We start from the raw sequence: 12,667 nt of genomic DNA, 5'->3' as shown, positions 1-12,667 counted from the left end.
TGGGGCCATTGAATAGCCGTGGAGGTGCGGGGGGAGTGATCTCAGCTGTTTTTTATTTCTTTCAGAGGCCCCCCCTTCCTACGAACAAAGTTGCAGCAGTGCGGCCTCCAGTCTTAGCAATGGCAACTAGACTCAGGCCAGGAGCCCTGCCTGGCTGGGCTGAGTTGGGAGCAAAGACAGTGCAAAGCGTTGCCCGGCGGGGCCCCCGCCTCGCCGCTTCATACCACAGACTCTCTGGCAACCGCTCGCCTGCCCCACGGACGCCTTGTGCAACGCCCTCTCCTCGTACTGTTTAGTCCACCATCTCACGTGCTGCTTTACTATACGACGACCCGTGATGCCTTATCTGAAATGCTACCGAGTCATCTTGTATGGGTGGTGGGTGGATTTTTTGTGTGTGTGCACGTGTGTCACTTTATTTCAACCTCCCCACCCCACCCAAGTCTGGTGCCCTCCAGGTGTGTTGGATTGCAATCCCCATCATCCCTAGCGAGCATTGTAGTCCGACGTATCTGGAAGGCACTAGGTTGTGGAGAGGCTGCCTTATCTGTGGGATGGGTATGGTGGTGGAGGTGGTGGTGGGCGGTTAAACCTGCAAGGCAAGGGTGAAGAGGGTGTGACCCTCCAAATGTTGTTTGACTACAACTCCCATCAGCCCCATGCTGGCTGGGGCTGATGGGAGGACAAGAACACCTGGAGGGCCACCACCATTTGTATCTCCCCTTGATCTTCTCCATCAGAAATGGTCCATGTGCCCTGCTCCAGTAGGGCACCCTCTAGGGGGCAGGGCAGGGACTGCAGGGGAACTGCGGTCAATATTCCCCTGGCATAGAATGATTGCAGGAAAAGCCGAAAAGATCAACGCCCTCCTCAACTGACGCGCTTCTTAGCAGTAATGTTTGCTCTCCAAACTCTGTGCCTAGGAAGGAGAGAGATTCTTCTCCATGATGGGGGAATGTACTTCCCAAAGAACAAGATGGTTCTGCAGCTAATAAGACAGACACCAACCTTTTTTCATAGCACTGAAACAGCCTTAGGTAGAAACTCTCTTATTTATGCCCCTTCCCCAGACCCCCGCCGAAGGGCTTTATCCTACTGAGTCCTGCACTGGCCCGGATCCAAACCTCTTGAGTGTTTGCAGGAGCTGTTCTTCATGTTTCTCTCCACCCTCGCTGTGACTTTGAGCTGGCTGGAACACTACTGACAATCACGGCTTTGTCCTCATTCTACCTCTGGTGTCTCGTCTCCTGAGAAATGGGCCTTTTCAAAAAGAAAGAAAGAGAAAGACAGACATCCTTTTGTAAAGTAGAGATCTTAATACCTGTTGCTCTCCAGGCGGCGCGCCCCTCTGCCGCTCACCTCGCCGGCGGATCTTGGACAGGCGAGGTTGGCTGGCTATTTTTATTTAGGTTTTTCCTGTGCCCCCCTCCAGATATTGCCAGACGCCAAGTCCCATCAGCCGCAGCCAGCACGGCCAGTGGTCATGCATGATGGGAATTGTAGTCCAGTAACAGCTGGGAGTGCCCCACCCAGCTTCAAATGGAGTTCCCTTGGGTGTTCTCCAGCAGGGCCCGGTTCCTTCCCGTGCTCGGAACTACCAATATCCGAGTAATTTCAGGGCAGCTTCGGACAGCTTGTGTGGTGGACCTGGTGGGCGTAACGCTTTTTGAATCCGGCTTGTTCTAAGCGCCATCTCTCCCCCACCTCCAGGACAGGAAGCCTTTTTCACAGCTCGCCTCTCTCTGTGTGTCCTTTTGCACTCCCCCACCCCACCCCAAATCCCTTTCAGGCTGCCCTCAGCAACACGGACGTGAATGTTGACACTCCCCTTGCACTAGCTGCTTTTAAAGAACGACTGGTTCTCTGTCTCTTTTTGACCATTTTGTCTTTTTTGGATCAACTTGTTTTAATGGTGAGATTTCAAAATACAAAATTTTAACGTATTTAATAAATTATTCTGAGAAAATCGTAAGGATTTGCTTGAAGGTCTCTTTCTTTTCTCTCTTCCCATTCTGATTAAACCCGACCGATCTAAGCACTTGTGGTTCAATGTGTTCTGATGTATCCCAGCTTTTCCCCAGTACTGGGACTCAAGGCGATTTACAAGATTAAAACATAAGAACATAAGAAGAGCCCTGATGCTGGATCAGACCAAGGGTCCATCTAGTCCAGCACTCTGTTCACACAGTGGCCAAGCAGCCGTCGGCCAGGGATGAACAAGCAGGACATGGTGCAACAGCACCCTCCCACCCATGTTCCCCAGCAACTGGTGCACACAGGCTTACTGCCTCGGATACTGGACGTAGCACACAACTATCAGGGCTAGGAGCCATTGATAGCCTTTGCTCCAGGAATTTATCCAACCCCTTTAAAAGCCATCCAAATTGGTGGCCATCACTACCTCTTGTGGTAGTGAGTTCCATAATTTAACTGTGCACTATGTGAAGAAGTCCTTCCTTTTATTTGTCCTGGATCTCTCACCCATCAGCTTCATGGGATGACCCAGGGTTCTGGAATTTTGACAGAGGGAGAAAAATCTCTCCCTATCCACACTCTCCTACCATGCTTAATTTTGTACACCTCTATCATGTCTCCCCTTAGCCTCCTTTTTTCCAAGTTAAAACATATAAACTGTAAATTTACCAAAGTTAAAATAGAATTAAACCTTCAGCAACATTAAAAACATGTTAACATTTTTAAAAACCGTAAGAGATTAAGAAAAGGGGAATCAAATACATTAACACAGGTCCAGAGTAGTTTCAAAAGCCTGCCGGAACAAAAAAGTTTTTGCCTGCCTCTGAAAGTGCACAACAGGGAGAGCCAGCCTAGCCTAGCCTACCTGGGAAGGGAGTTCCAGAGCCTTGGAGTAGCCACCAAGAAGGCCCTGTCCCACGTCCCCGTCAGGTGTGACTGGGATGTTGGTGGGACTGAGAGAAAGGCCTCGCCAGAAGATCTCAGAGCATTATTGCAGCAGCTTTCACATCCTTCTATGCACCTTGATGTGTTTGCAAAGAGAACCCAGCATGACAACACTATGCCTAGTATAAAAAGACTGAGATGTGGATGGACACATACATTCACATGGGGCACCAGCCAGGCCTGTTGAGGCTTGTGGTTATCCTGTGGCAATTGAGAATGCCCAACAGTTTCCTGCAGCTGCACAGAACTAGGGAAAATGCACAAAAGTGGGCAAATGGTCTCTTGCAGACCCTAGACTGCTGTCATTGAACGAGTCCTTGAATAAGATCTACAAAGTTTCTAAAGCAGATTTCCCTAGGCTGACCATATGAAAAGGAGGACAGGGCTCCTGTATCTTTTAACAGTTGTATTGAAAAGGGAATTTCTGCAGGTGTCATTTGTATATATGGGGAACCTGGTGAAATTTCCTCTTCATCACAACAGTGAAAGCTGCCCTCTTTTAAATCTGGTCACTCTAGTATAGCTCCTGCAGCTTTCACTGTTGTGATGAAGAGAGAATTTCACCAGGTTCCCCATATATACAAATGACATGTGCTGAAATTCCCTTTTCTATGCAACTGTTAAAGATACAGCAGCCTTGTCCTCCTTTTCATATAGTCAGCCTAGACTTCCCCAGCCTGGTATCCTTCAGGTGTTTTGGACTACAACTCCCAGCCATTCTTGCTGGGCTGATGGGAACTGAAGTCCAAATCAGCTGGAGGACTCCTGGCTTGGGAAAGCTCCTGGTTTGCAAAGTGGCCAATATATGGAACAATTTCTCTCTTGGCTTTAATAACAGGAGGACTGGTTTAAGGTGGCCGTATGAAAACAAGGACAGGGCTTCTGTATCTTTAACAGTTGTGTAGAAAAGGGAATTTCAAAAGGTGTCGTTTGTATGCATGCAGCACCTGGTGAAATTCCCTCTTTGTCACAACAGTTAAAGCTGCAGGAGCTATACTAGAGTGATGAGATACAAAAGAGGGCAGGGCTCCTGCAGCTTTAGCTCCTGTGACGAAGAGGGAATTTCACCAGGTGCTGCATGCATGCAAATGACATCTGCTGAAATACCCTTTTCTATGCAACTGTTAAAGATACAGGAGCCCTGTCCTCCTTTCCATGTGGTCACCCTAGCTGACTAGTCTCACGTCAGTCCATCCTTCCCCGTTTCCCATGCGTTCTTCCACAAAAGAATCCCCTGCTTTGCCTAAAATTTGCACGTGCTGATATCTATGTCTTGATGCAAATTTAGAAACAAGTGGGCAGCCGTCACAAAATCTTGCGGCCATGAGTTCCGTAAGTTAATTTATGAACTGACTGAAGCAGTCTATCCTGCCAATCCATCTCATGTTCAAGCCCAATCCTCTGCTCCTGTGGCAGCCATGTGCACATCACCAAAAAAAAAAAGAGGACAGAAGAACAGTCAGGAAGTTTTTCCTGATGTCCAGCCAGAATCTGGCTTCCTGTAACTCAACCCTATTATTCCATGTCCTGCACTCTGGGATGATCGAGAAGAGATCCTGGCCCTCCTCTGTGGGACAACCTATCAAGTATTTGAAGAGTGCTATCATGTCTCCCCTCAATCTTCTCTTCTCCAGGCTAAACATGCCCAGTTCTTTGAGTCTCTCTTCATAGGGCTTTGTTTCCAGACCCCTGATCATCCTGGTTGCCCTCCTCTGAACACGCTCCAGCTTGTCTGCATCCTTCTTGAAGAGTGGTGCCCAAAACTGGATGCAATACTCAAGACGAGGCCTAACCAGGACCGAATAGAGAGGAACCAGAACCTCACACGATTTGGAAGCTATACTTCTATACGGATTGGTGTCCAGGTGCCTGGTCGCCTTTCGTATGGTTCTTTATTTTAAAACCAGAGTTGGGTGGGACAGTCTTCAGGGCTGGCTGGCCAACTTGCAGCCCAGATGTTTTGCCTACAACTTCCATGATCTCTAGCCAGAATAGCCCATGGTGAGGGTTCCTGAGAGCTGTGTAGGACAAAACATGGAGCTGTCCACCCCTGTAACGGAGGATCCCTCACAACAGTTGCCTTCCGACAGTCCTTCGAAGAGACTTCTGGCCACCCTAGCTTTCAGCCTGATCCAGGAAGTCCGTGCTCATTATCTGGCATCCTGAGGAAACCAAGCCCATGTGTTGCTTCTGTGGTGGGTCCTGGATTGCTCCTCTCCTCTCAGTTGACTGTCCTGGAGACTACAGATCGCTGCCATCAGGCGGGCAGGGAGGGAAGACTTTTATTTTGGTGGCTGCCTGGGGACAGGCCATTCTACCCATCAGCCATTGGGTGGCAGCAGCAACTCGCTTGTTGTGCCACGTTTTCCCTGTCTGCAAAGGGTTGGGCAGGGTGGCCTACTTCACATGAGAGCCAACACGCCTGCAGCCTTGCCCTGCTTTTGTGCAGCTCATGTTTTGCCAAAGGATCCAGGGCGGGTGGTTCTTCACGCCGGCGTTCTGGGGAAACCCTTCCTTCCTGGAACAATCGCTTGAAGCACACCCAGCGAAAGAAATCCAAGCCATAGAATAAGCCATAACGGCTGTAAAGTTACACTAGGAACAGATGCTATAACGCCCGCACAATTGGGCCGCTGTTGGCTCTTTTTGCTTCGGTCGCCGCGTAAAACACATCTTCGCTAACGTGAAGAACTCCCGTGACTTTAGAATTCAAGGTTCAGAAACACTCCTTCTCCTGTTGCGGCTAGAGAGAAAGAGCTAATTTTGAACGCGAGAGCTCTCGGTCATTGGATTGGGAGATTATTTGCTTAAGGCAGAACACCTTGTTAAGATTTTACCTCTTCCAGCTCCTCCATCAATGAGATCCAATGACAGATTGATATGTTTCTATTTCAGCTATACTGCTGATGACAGAGGATGTTCATATATGCAGTATTTTCAAAGAAACAGAACAAAATGTACTGTTTTGGGGTTGCGTTAGATTTATTTGGTTGCTTTTTGAGCTTAGTTCTATCCGCTGAATCTTGTCTCTTTTGCTAAAATCTCCTTTTTCTTCTACTCTGTTACTGATTTCGTTCTTGTTAGTCATTGGTGGGCAGGCGGAGAGATCTTTTGCTATGTCTGCTCTGCCTTTTGGTTGCAGTATAGTGTGAACAGATTGGGTGGCCATTTGCCCTACTTTAGATTGAGATCTCTGAGTGACTTGCAGTATTTTTATTTATTTATTTATTTATTACATTTTTATACCGCCCAATAGCCGAAGCTCTCTGGGCGGTTCACAAAAATTAAAACCACGAAGAGCATAATAAAACAACCCACAGTCTAAAAACACAAATACAAAATACAATATAAAAAGCACAACGAGGACAAAACCACACAGCAGAAATTGACACAGGTTAAAATACGGAATTGAAACAGCAACGTTTAAATTTAAGTTAAATTAGGTGTTAAAATACTGAGAAAATAAAAAAAGTCTTCAGCTGGCGATGAAAGGAGTACAGTGTAGGTGCCAGGTAAACCTCTCTGGGGAGCTCGTTCCACAGCCAGGGTGCCACAGCAGAGAAAGCCTTTCTCCTAGTAGCCACCTGCCTCACTTCCTTTGGCAGGGGCTCACGGAGAAAGGTCCCTATGGATGATCTTAAGGTCCGGGCAGGTACATATAGGAGAAGGCATTCCTTCAAATAACCTCGCCCCAAGCCATTTAGGATTTTGAATGTTAGTACCAGCACTTTGAATCGGGCCCAGACCTGGACTGACAGCCAAAGAAGTTGTAAAAGGACTGGCGTGATGTGGTCTCGTCGGCCAGTCCCTGTTAGTAACCGTGCTGCCCTGTTTTGTACCAGCTGAAGTTTCCGGACCGTTTTCAAAGGCAGCCCCACGTATAACGCATTGCAGCAATCCAAACGAGAGGTTATCAGAGCATGGATAACTGTAGCTAGGCTACAGTAGATTAGAAAATATTTCTCACTCCAGCAGTTTAGCAATATCGACAACAAAGTGACTTCTTCCACCTGTATTAGGCTGCTAAAATGAAGAGTGTTTGGGATTCACCAGAAACGGACTTGTGTGAAAGTACTGGGAGCTCAGTTCAGTTCTGGTACTGATTTCAAGAACTGAAATATTTTATTCACGCGGTTGGAAGATGAGGTTAAGAAATGGGTTCCTTCTAATTCAAATCGCTGGGCTACCAAGAAAAGGAAAGGGGCACAGAGGATGTGAGGGAGGCAGAAGGGAATTTGCAGAACATTAATCGCCTTTCAACATTTGCAAAAGGGGACCACTACCACCCTTTTATAGCCTTAGGTATGTTTCGGCTGTAGATTTTCTGCCAGGCATTTAAAGCTTAGAACTACAGTTCTGGCCAAATGAACAGCATTTTCAAATTATTTTCTTAACCTGGGAGTTTCATGATAGAAATGAATGTGTTTTATTTGTTATTTATACATTTTCCTTCCCTCTATGACTTACTTACAGTGCAGTCCTACGACATTTTGCGAAGGCCTCTTATGAATAATTCCTGCTTGTAGATATTTTGTTTGGCCATGTTTTCATGACTGATTCGATCTCATTTTTATTGTGTTTATGACAGGGTTCGGTCAATGGCGGGTTAAATAGTCAACGGTAGGTTATTGTGTTGTTCGTCAGGACTTTTCCACATCACGGTTGGTTATTCGGTCAAAATAACCAAGGCAAATAACCAATGCTATGCAGAGTTGATTATTTAGCTTGTAGATCACAAGCTGAATATGAGCCAACAGTGCGATATGGCTGCAAGAAAGGCAAATGCTATTTTGGGCTGCATTAATAGAAGTATAGCTTCCAAATCACGTGAGGTACTGGTTCCTCTCTATTCGGCCCTGGTTAGGCCTCATCTTGAGTATTGCGTCCAGTTCTGGGCTCCACAATTCAAGAAGGACGCAGACAAGCTGGAGCGTGTTCAGAGGAGGGCAACCAGGATGATCAGGGGTCTGGAAACAAAGCCCTATGAAGAGAGACTGAAAGAACTGGGCTTGTTTAGCCTGGAGAAGAAGAGATTGAGGGGAGACATGAGAGCACTCTTCAAATACGGAGCGGGAGGGGGTGGGCTAAGTGTAGAGCTGTGTAACTGCTGTTGTTGGGATTGGTCTTGGGGTGAATTTTCCGTGTTGGGTTTGTTGTTGCAGTTCCTGGGCAATGGGTCTACCTGGGGTTGTTTCAGTCAGATAGCTGGGGTGGGATGGGTCGCACCTGCTTTGGCTCGGTTTCTTCTGAGGTTCTGCACGGCAGTCATTCTTGAGACGGATGCCGTGTGGGCTGGGGATGTGCATCTGCTCCGGGGGTTGTTTCTCGCTCCTGGCGTGGGGGTATATTTGGGAGAGGGGGGCTTTTCAGCGGCGGCTGCGGTTATTTCAGTCATGGAGGGGGCAGTATGTGTGTGGGGTGGGAGAGGAGCCACTACTGGGCTGATTTTGCTGGTGCTGGGCTGTGGGGTGCAGTACACTTGCTGGAACTCGGCCGGGGTTCTTGGCTGTGTGAACACAACTCGTGCAAGCAGGGTCTTTTTGGGAGGGGGGAGAGAGACGTGCTCCTTTTAAGGATGTTCCAGGGGTGTTTCTGACAGCAACATGTGAACCAACCTGCTCGGACCTTAAGATCATCCTCAGGGGTCCTTCTCCGTGAGCTCCTGCCAAAGGAAGTGAGGCAGGTGGCTACCAGGAGGAGGGCCTTCTCTGCTTTGGCACCCCGGCTGTGGAATGAGCTCCCTAAGGAGGTTCGCTTGGCGCCTACATTATATGCTTTTAGACGCCAGGTGAAGACCTTTTATTCTCCCAGCATTTTAACAGTCTGTAAATTAATTTTAACTTGGTGTTTTAAATTTGTATTTTTGCATTGCTGCTGTTTTTATCTGGTTGAGCTTTTATATTGTATTTTATATTATGGTTTTGTACTGTTGTTTTATACTTGAATTGTCTTAATTTTGTAAACCGCACAGAGAGCTTCAGCTATTGGGCGGTATAGAAATGCAATAAATAAATAAATAAATATAAAATGTGAACTGCATTCATAGGGGGGGGGGGTGTCTGTTAATAGCAAGTGTCTTTGGAACAACAGCTTAAGGCTTCCAGAGAAGTAGGCTTAGGATCTTCTGCGAGCTTAAAGACTTAACACATTTAATACGGCAGAAGCTTTCCAGGACTTGAGTCCACTTCATCAGTTCGTTCCCTAAGGTTGCCACCCTGTGTGAACACTTATTTGGGAGTAAGCCCTTCTTGTCTACACTGAGAGTTGCTTTCAAGTAAGCATGCAAAGGATGGGTGGGACTGCACCGCATATAAATACTTTTAATGTTTACTATTTTAAATTGTTGTAAACCGCCCAGAGAGCTTCGGCTGTGGGGCGGTATATAAATGTAATTCATTAAACAAACAAATAAATCAGTGCAACTTCCTTCAAGAGTGCTTTCTCCCAAGTAAAATCGTGCACAAAATAGCCGCGAAGACAAATCAGGAGCATGTTTTGCGCTTTTTATATTGTTTTTTTGCATCTGTGTTTTTAAGCGGTTGATTGTTTTGTGGTGCTTTTCATGGTTTTAATTTTTGTGAATCGCCCAGAGAGCTTCGGCTATTGGGTGGTATAGAAATGTAATAAATAAATAAAACATTTCAGGCCTTTCCCCTGACTGCTCAAGGCAAAAACAAGAATTCTAACACATTAAAACCAGAATTATTATTTTTTATTATTATTATTTTTTATTAAATTATTATTATTATTATTTTATTATTATTATTATTTCTTCCCGTCCCATGCAAGAAGCGTATGTTATTTCATTTCTTTCTCCTTGTCTCATCTCTCCGGCGCCATGCTTGTGTACGGCAACGCGAGGTTTGTGGGCGCCGCCATGACAGCCGGGGCGGCCCAGTGGGCGCCGCCATGGGCAAGGCCTCGGCGCACGCGCAGCGGCTCCCTCCCGCACGGGTGGGCGGGGCCGAGGGAGGGCCGCGCGCAGAGGGCCTTCGGAAAAAAAAAAAAAAGAGGGGGCGGGGCTCGCGCTCCGGTGCTGCTCCCGGCCATGGCCACAGTGGATGCTGAGGTGAGTGCCAGCGCCGGCCGCGTCCATCTCCCTTAAGGCGCAAGGGGTGGGCAAGGAGGCAAAGCAGGCGAAGCGGGCCGCGAATGGTACCTCCCAAACCCAAGCACGTCCCGCCCGGAGCTTCTGCACACGCTTCCCTCCACCTCCCTCGCTACCCTCCCGCTCCCCCCGCCGTTCCTTGGTTCAGCCCAGCTCCTCCGAGGGAAAGCCTGCGCGGGCCGCTCCCATTGTGTGCGCGCGGGGGTGGGGGTGGGGAGGGAGGAGGAAGGAAAGACGAGGAGAAATTACCCGGAACCTGCATAGGCAACACCAGGACGGGGTCGTATGAGCCATGCAGGTTCCGGGGCTGGCTCAGCCGCGGCGGCCATGCAGGGCGCCGGGTTCGCTCCGAGCCCACTGGGCGCTTTCTCATGCTCGTTCCGGGGCCTCGCCGGAGGGGCGGGGCCAATGCGAGGAAGGCGGAGGCCGGCAGGGGCCGCTTATGCGCCATCCAGGGCGCGGGGCTGGCTATGCGCTGTCCAGGCCGCGGGGCCGTGAGGCGATTCCTGAGGGGATTCCTTCCTTCCTTCATTCATTCGTGGTTCTGGGCCAGGATCGGGGCTCCAGGGCGGCTCTTGTCATGGGTTAATTGAGGGGGGCCGTCCCACGCGCCCTTACTTGGGAGTCAGCCCCATGACACTTGTGAGGGAGTAGACCTGTGTAAGGTTGAGCTGCTGCTATATTATTATTATTATTATTATTATTATTATTATTATTATTATTATTATTATTATTATTATTATTAGGGCCTGGATCCAGGCTTCAGAGCGCACCCATAGAAACCAGTGGGACTCCAGTTAGGCCTAGCTGTCCTAAGGGGCCGAAGAGGGCCATCCGAATGAGAGGCAGAGTGGTGTAGTGGTTAGAGCGTTGCCCTTGGGAGATCCAGGTTCTAGCCTAGGGTGACCATGTGGAAAAGGAGGACAGGGCTCCTGTATCTTTAACAGGGAATTTCACCAGGTGCTACATGCATACAAAAAGCACTTGCTAACATCCCCTCTTCATCGCAACAGTGGAAGCTGCAGGAACCCTGCCCTCTCAACCAGATACAAAAGAGGGCAGGGCTCCTGTATCTTTAACAGGGAATTTCACCAAGTGCTACATGCATACAAAAAGCACTTGCTAACATCCCCTCTTCATCACAACAGTGGAAGCTGCAGGAACCCTGCCCTCTCAACCAGATACAAAAGAGGGCAGGGCTCCTGTATCTTTAACAGGGAATTTCACCAGGTGCTACATGCATACAAAAAGCACTTGCTAACATCCCCTCTTCATCGCAACAGTGGAAGCTGCAGGAACCCTGCCCTCTCAACCAGATACAAAAGAGGGCAGGGCTCCTGTATCTTTAACAGGGAATTTCACCAGGTGCTACATGCATACAAAAAGCACTTGCTAACATCCCCTCTTCATCGCAACAGTGGAAGCTGCAGGAACCCTGCCCTCTCAACCAGATACAAAAGAGGGCAGGGCTCCTGTATCTTTAACAGGGAATTTCACCAGGTGCTACATGCATACAAAAAGCACTTGCTAACATCCCCTCTTCATCGCAACAGTGGAAGCTGCAGGAACCCTGCCCTCTCAACCAGATACAAAAGAGGGCAGGGCTCCTGTATCTTTAACAGGGAATTTCACCAGGTGCTACATGCATACAAAAAGCACTTGCTAACATCCCCTCTTCATCGCAACAGTGGAAGCTGCAGGAACCCTGCCCTCTCAACCAGATACAAAAGAGGGCAGGGCTCCTGTATCTTTTTTTTTATTATTATTATTATTTTAATTTTTACTATATAAACATACACAAAACATTACAATAATAATAATAATAACAAAAAGAAAAACATCAAACAACTGCTACATACATATTGAATAAATGCTGAGTACATATATGTTGAATAACTATTACCTATACCTTATCATACTACAACATCCTCATTCTTAACATAAAAGTGCACCCCCCACCTCGGGATCATTCCTGAGTCCAAAATCTAATCGTTTCTTCTGCTGGCGGTTTCCCACTTCCCTTAGTAAACACAAATATTAGGAACTGTTTCCAGATTCCTTCAAACTCATTTATTTTAGTCACGCCTTTTCTCCACTTAATATTACATGTCAATTTATCATTAATGGCTATATCCCATACTTCTTTATACCATTCTTCAATAGAATATTCCCCTTGAATCTTCCAGTTCCTAGCTACCATCAATCGCGCTGCAACCAGCAAGCTCGATATCAGCTCTATAGTTTCTTTTCCACACTTTATATCTTCAAATAGTGACAGCAATGCAATCTTTGGTGTTTGTTCTATTTTCATTCCCACTATTTCTTCAATTTCTGAAAACACCATCTTCCATAATCTTTGTACATATTTGCATTGCCACCACATATGTAAATACGTTCCTTTTTCCCCACAACCTCTCCAACAATTTGCTGAATGCTGATCATTTATCTTATTCAAATTTCACCAAGTGCTACATGCTAAAATCCCCTCTTCATCACAACAGTGGAAGCTGCAGGAACCCTGCCCTCTCAACCAGATACAAAAGAGGGCAGGGCTCCTGTATCTTTAACAAGGAATTTCACCAAGTGCTACATGCTAAAATCCCCTCTTCATCACAACAGTGGAAGCTGCAGGAACCTTGC

The 12,667-nt window shown here is 47.5% G+C and overlaps 2 protein-coding genes across 4 annotated transcripts in view; both read left to right on the top strand.

The window, feature by feature from the left end:
- Positions 1-1,972, top strand: part of ARRDC1 (arrestin domain containing 1) — a 41,060-nt gene extending 39,088 nt beyond the window's left edge. Inside the window, exon 8 of the mRNA XM_063144738.1 lies at positions 66-1,972. Within this exon, the coding sequence (XP_063000808.1) occupies positions 66-130 (65 nt within the window). The 3' untranslated portion in view covers positions 131-1,972. The remainder of the gene's footprint in view (positions 1-65) is intronic.
- A 7,970-nt stretch (positions 1,973-9,942) lies between these two features.
- EHMT1 (euchromatic histone lysine methyltransferase 1) overlaps positions 9,943-12,667 on the top strand; it is a 144,774-nt gene continuing 142,049 nt past the window's right edge. For all 3 annotated transcript variants that reach the window (XM_063144770.1, XM_063144772.1, XM_063144767.1), the window contains exon 1: positions 9,943-9,988. In XM_063144770.1, coding sequence (XP_063000840.1) covers positions 9,968-9,988 — 21 coding nt within the window. In that variant the 5' untranslated portion in view covers positions 9,943-9,967. The remainder of the gene's footprint in view (positions 9,989-12,667) is intronic.

Source organism: Elgaria multicarinata, chromosome 19 (genome assembly GCF_023053635.1).
Source record: "Elgaria multicarinata webbii isolate HBS135686 ecotype San Diego chromosome 19, rElgMul1.1.pri, whole genome shotgun sequence".
NCBI lineage: Eukaryota > Metazoa > Chordata > Lepidosauria > Squamata > Anguidae > Elgaria > Elgaria multicarinata.
This window is presented reverse-complemented; position numbering and strand designations above follow the sequence as displayed.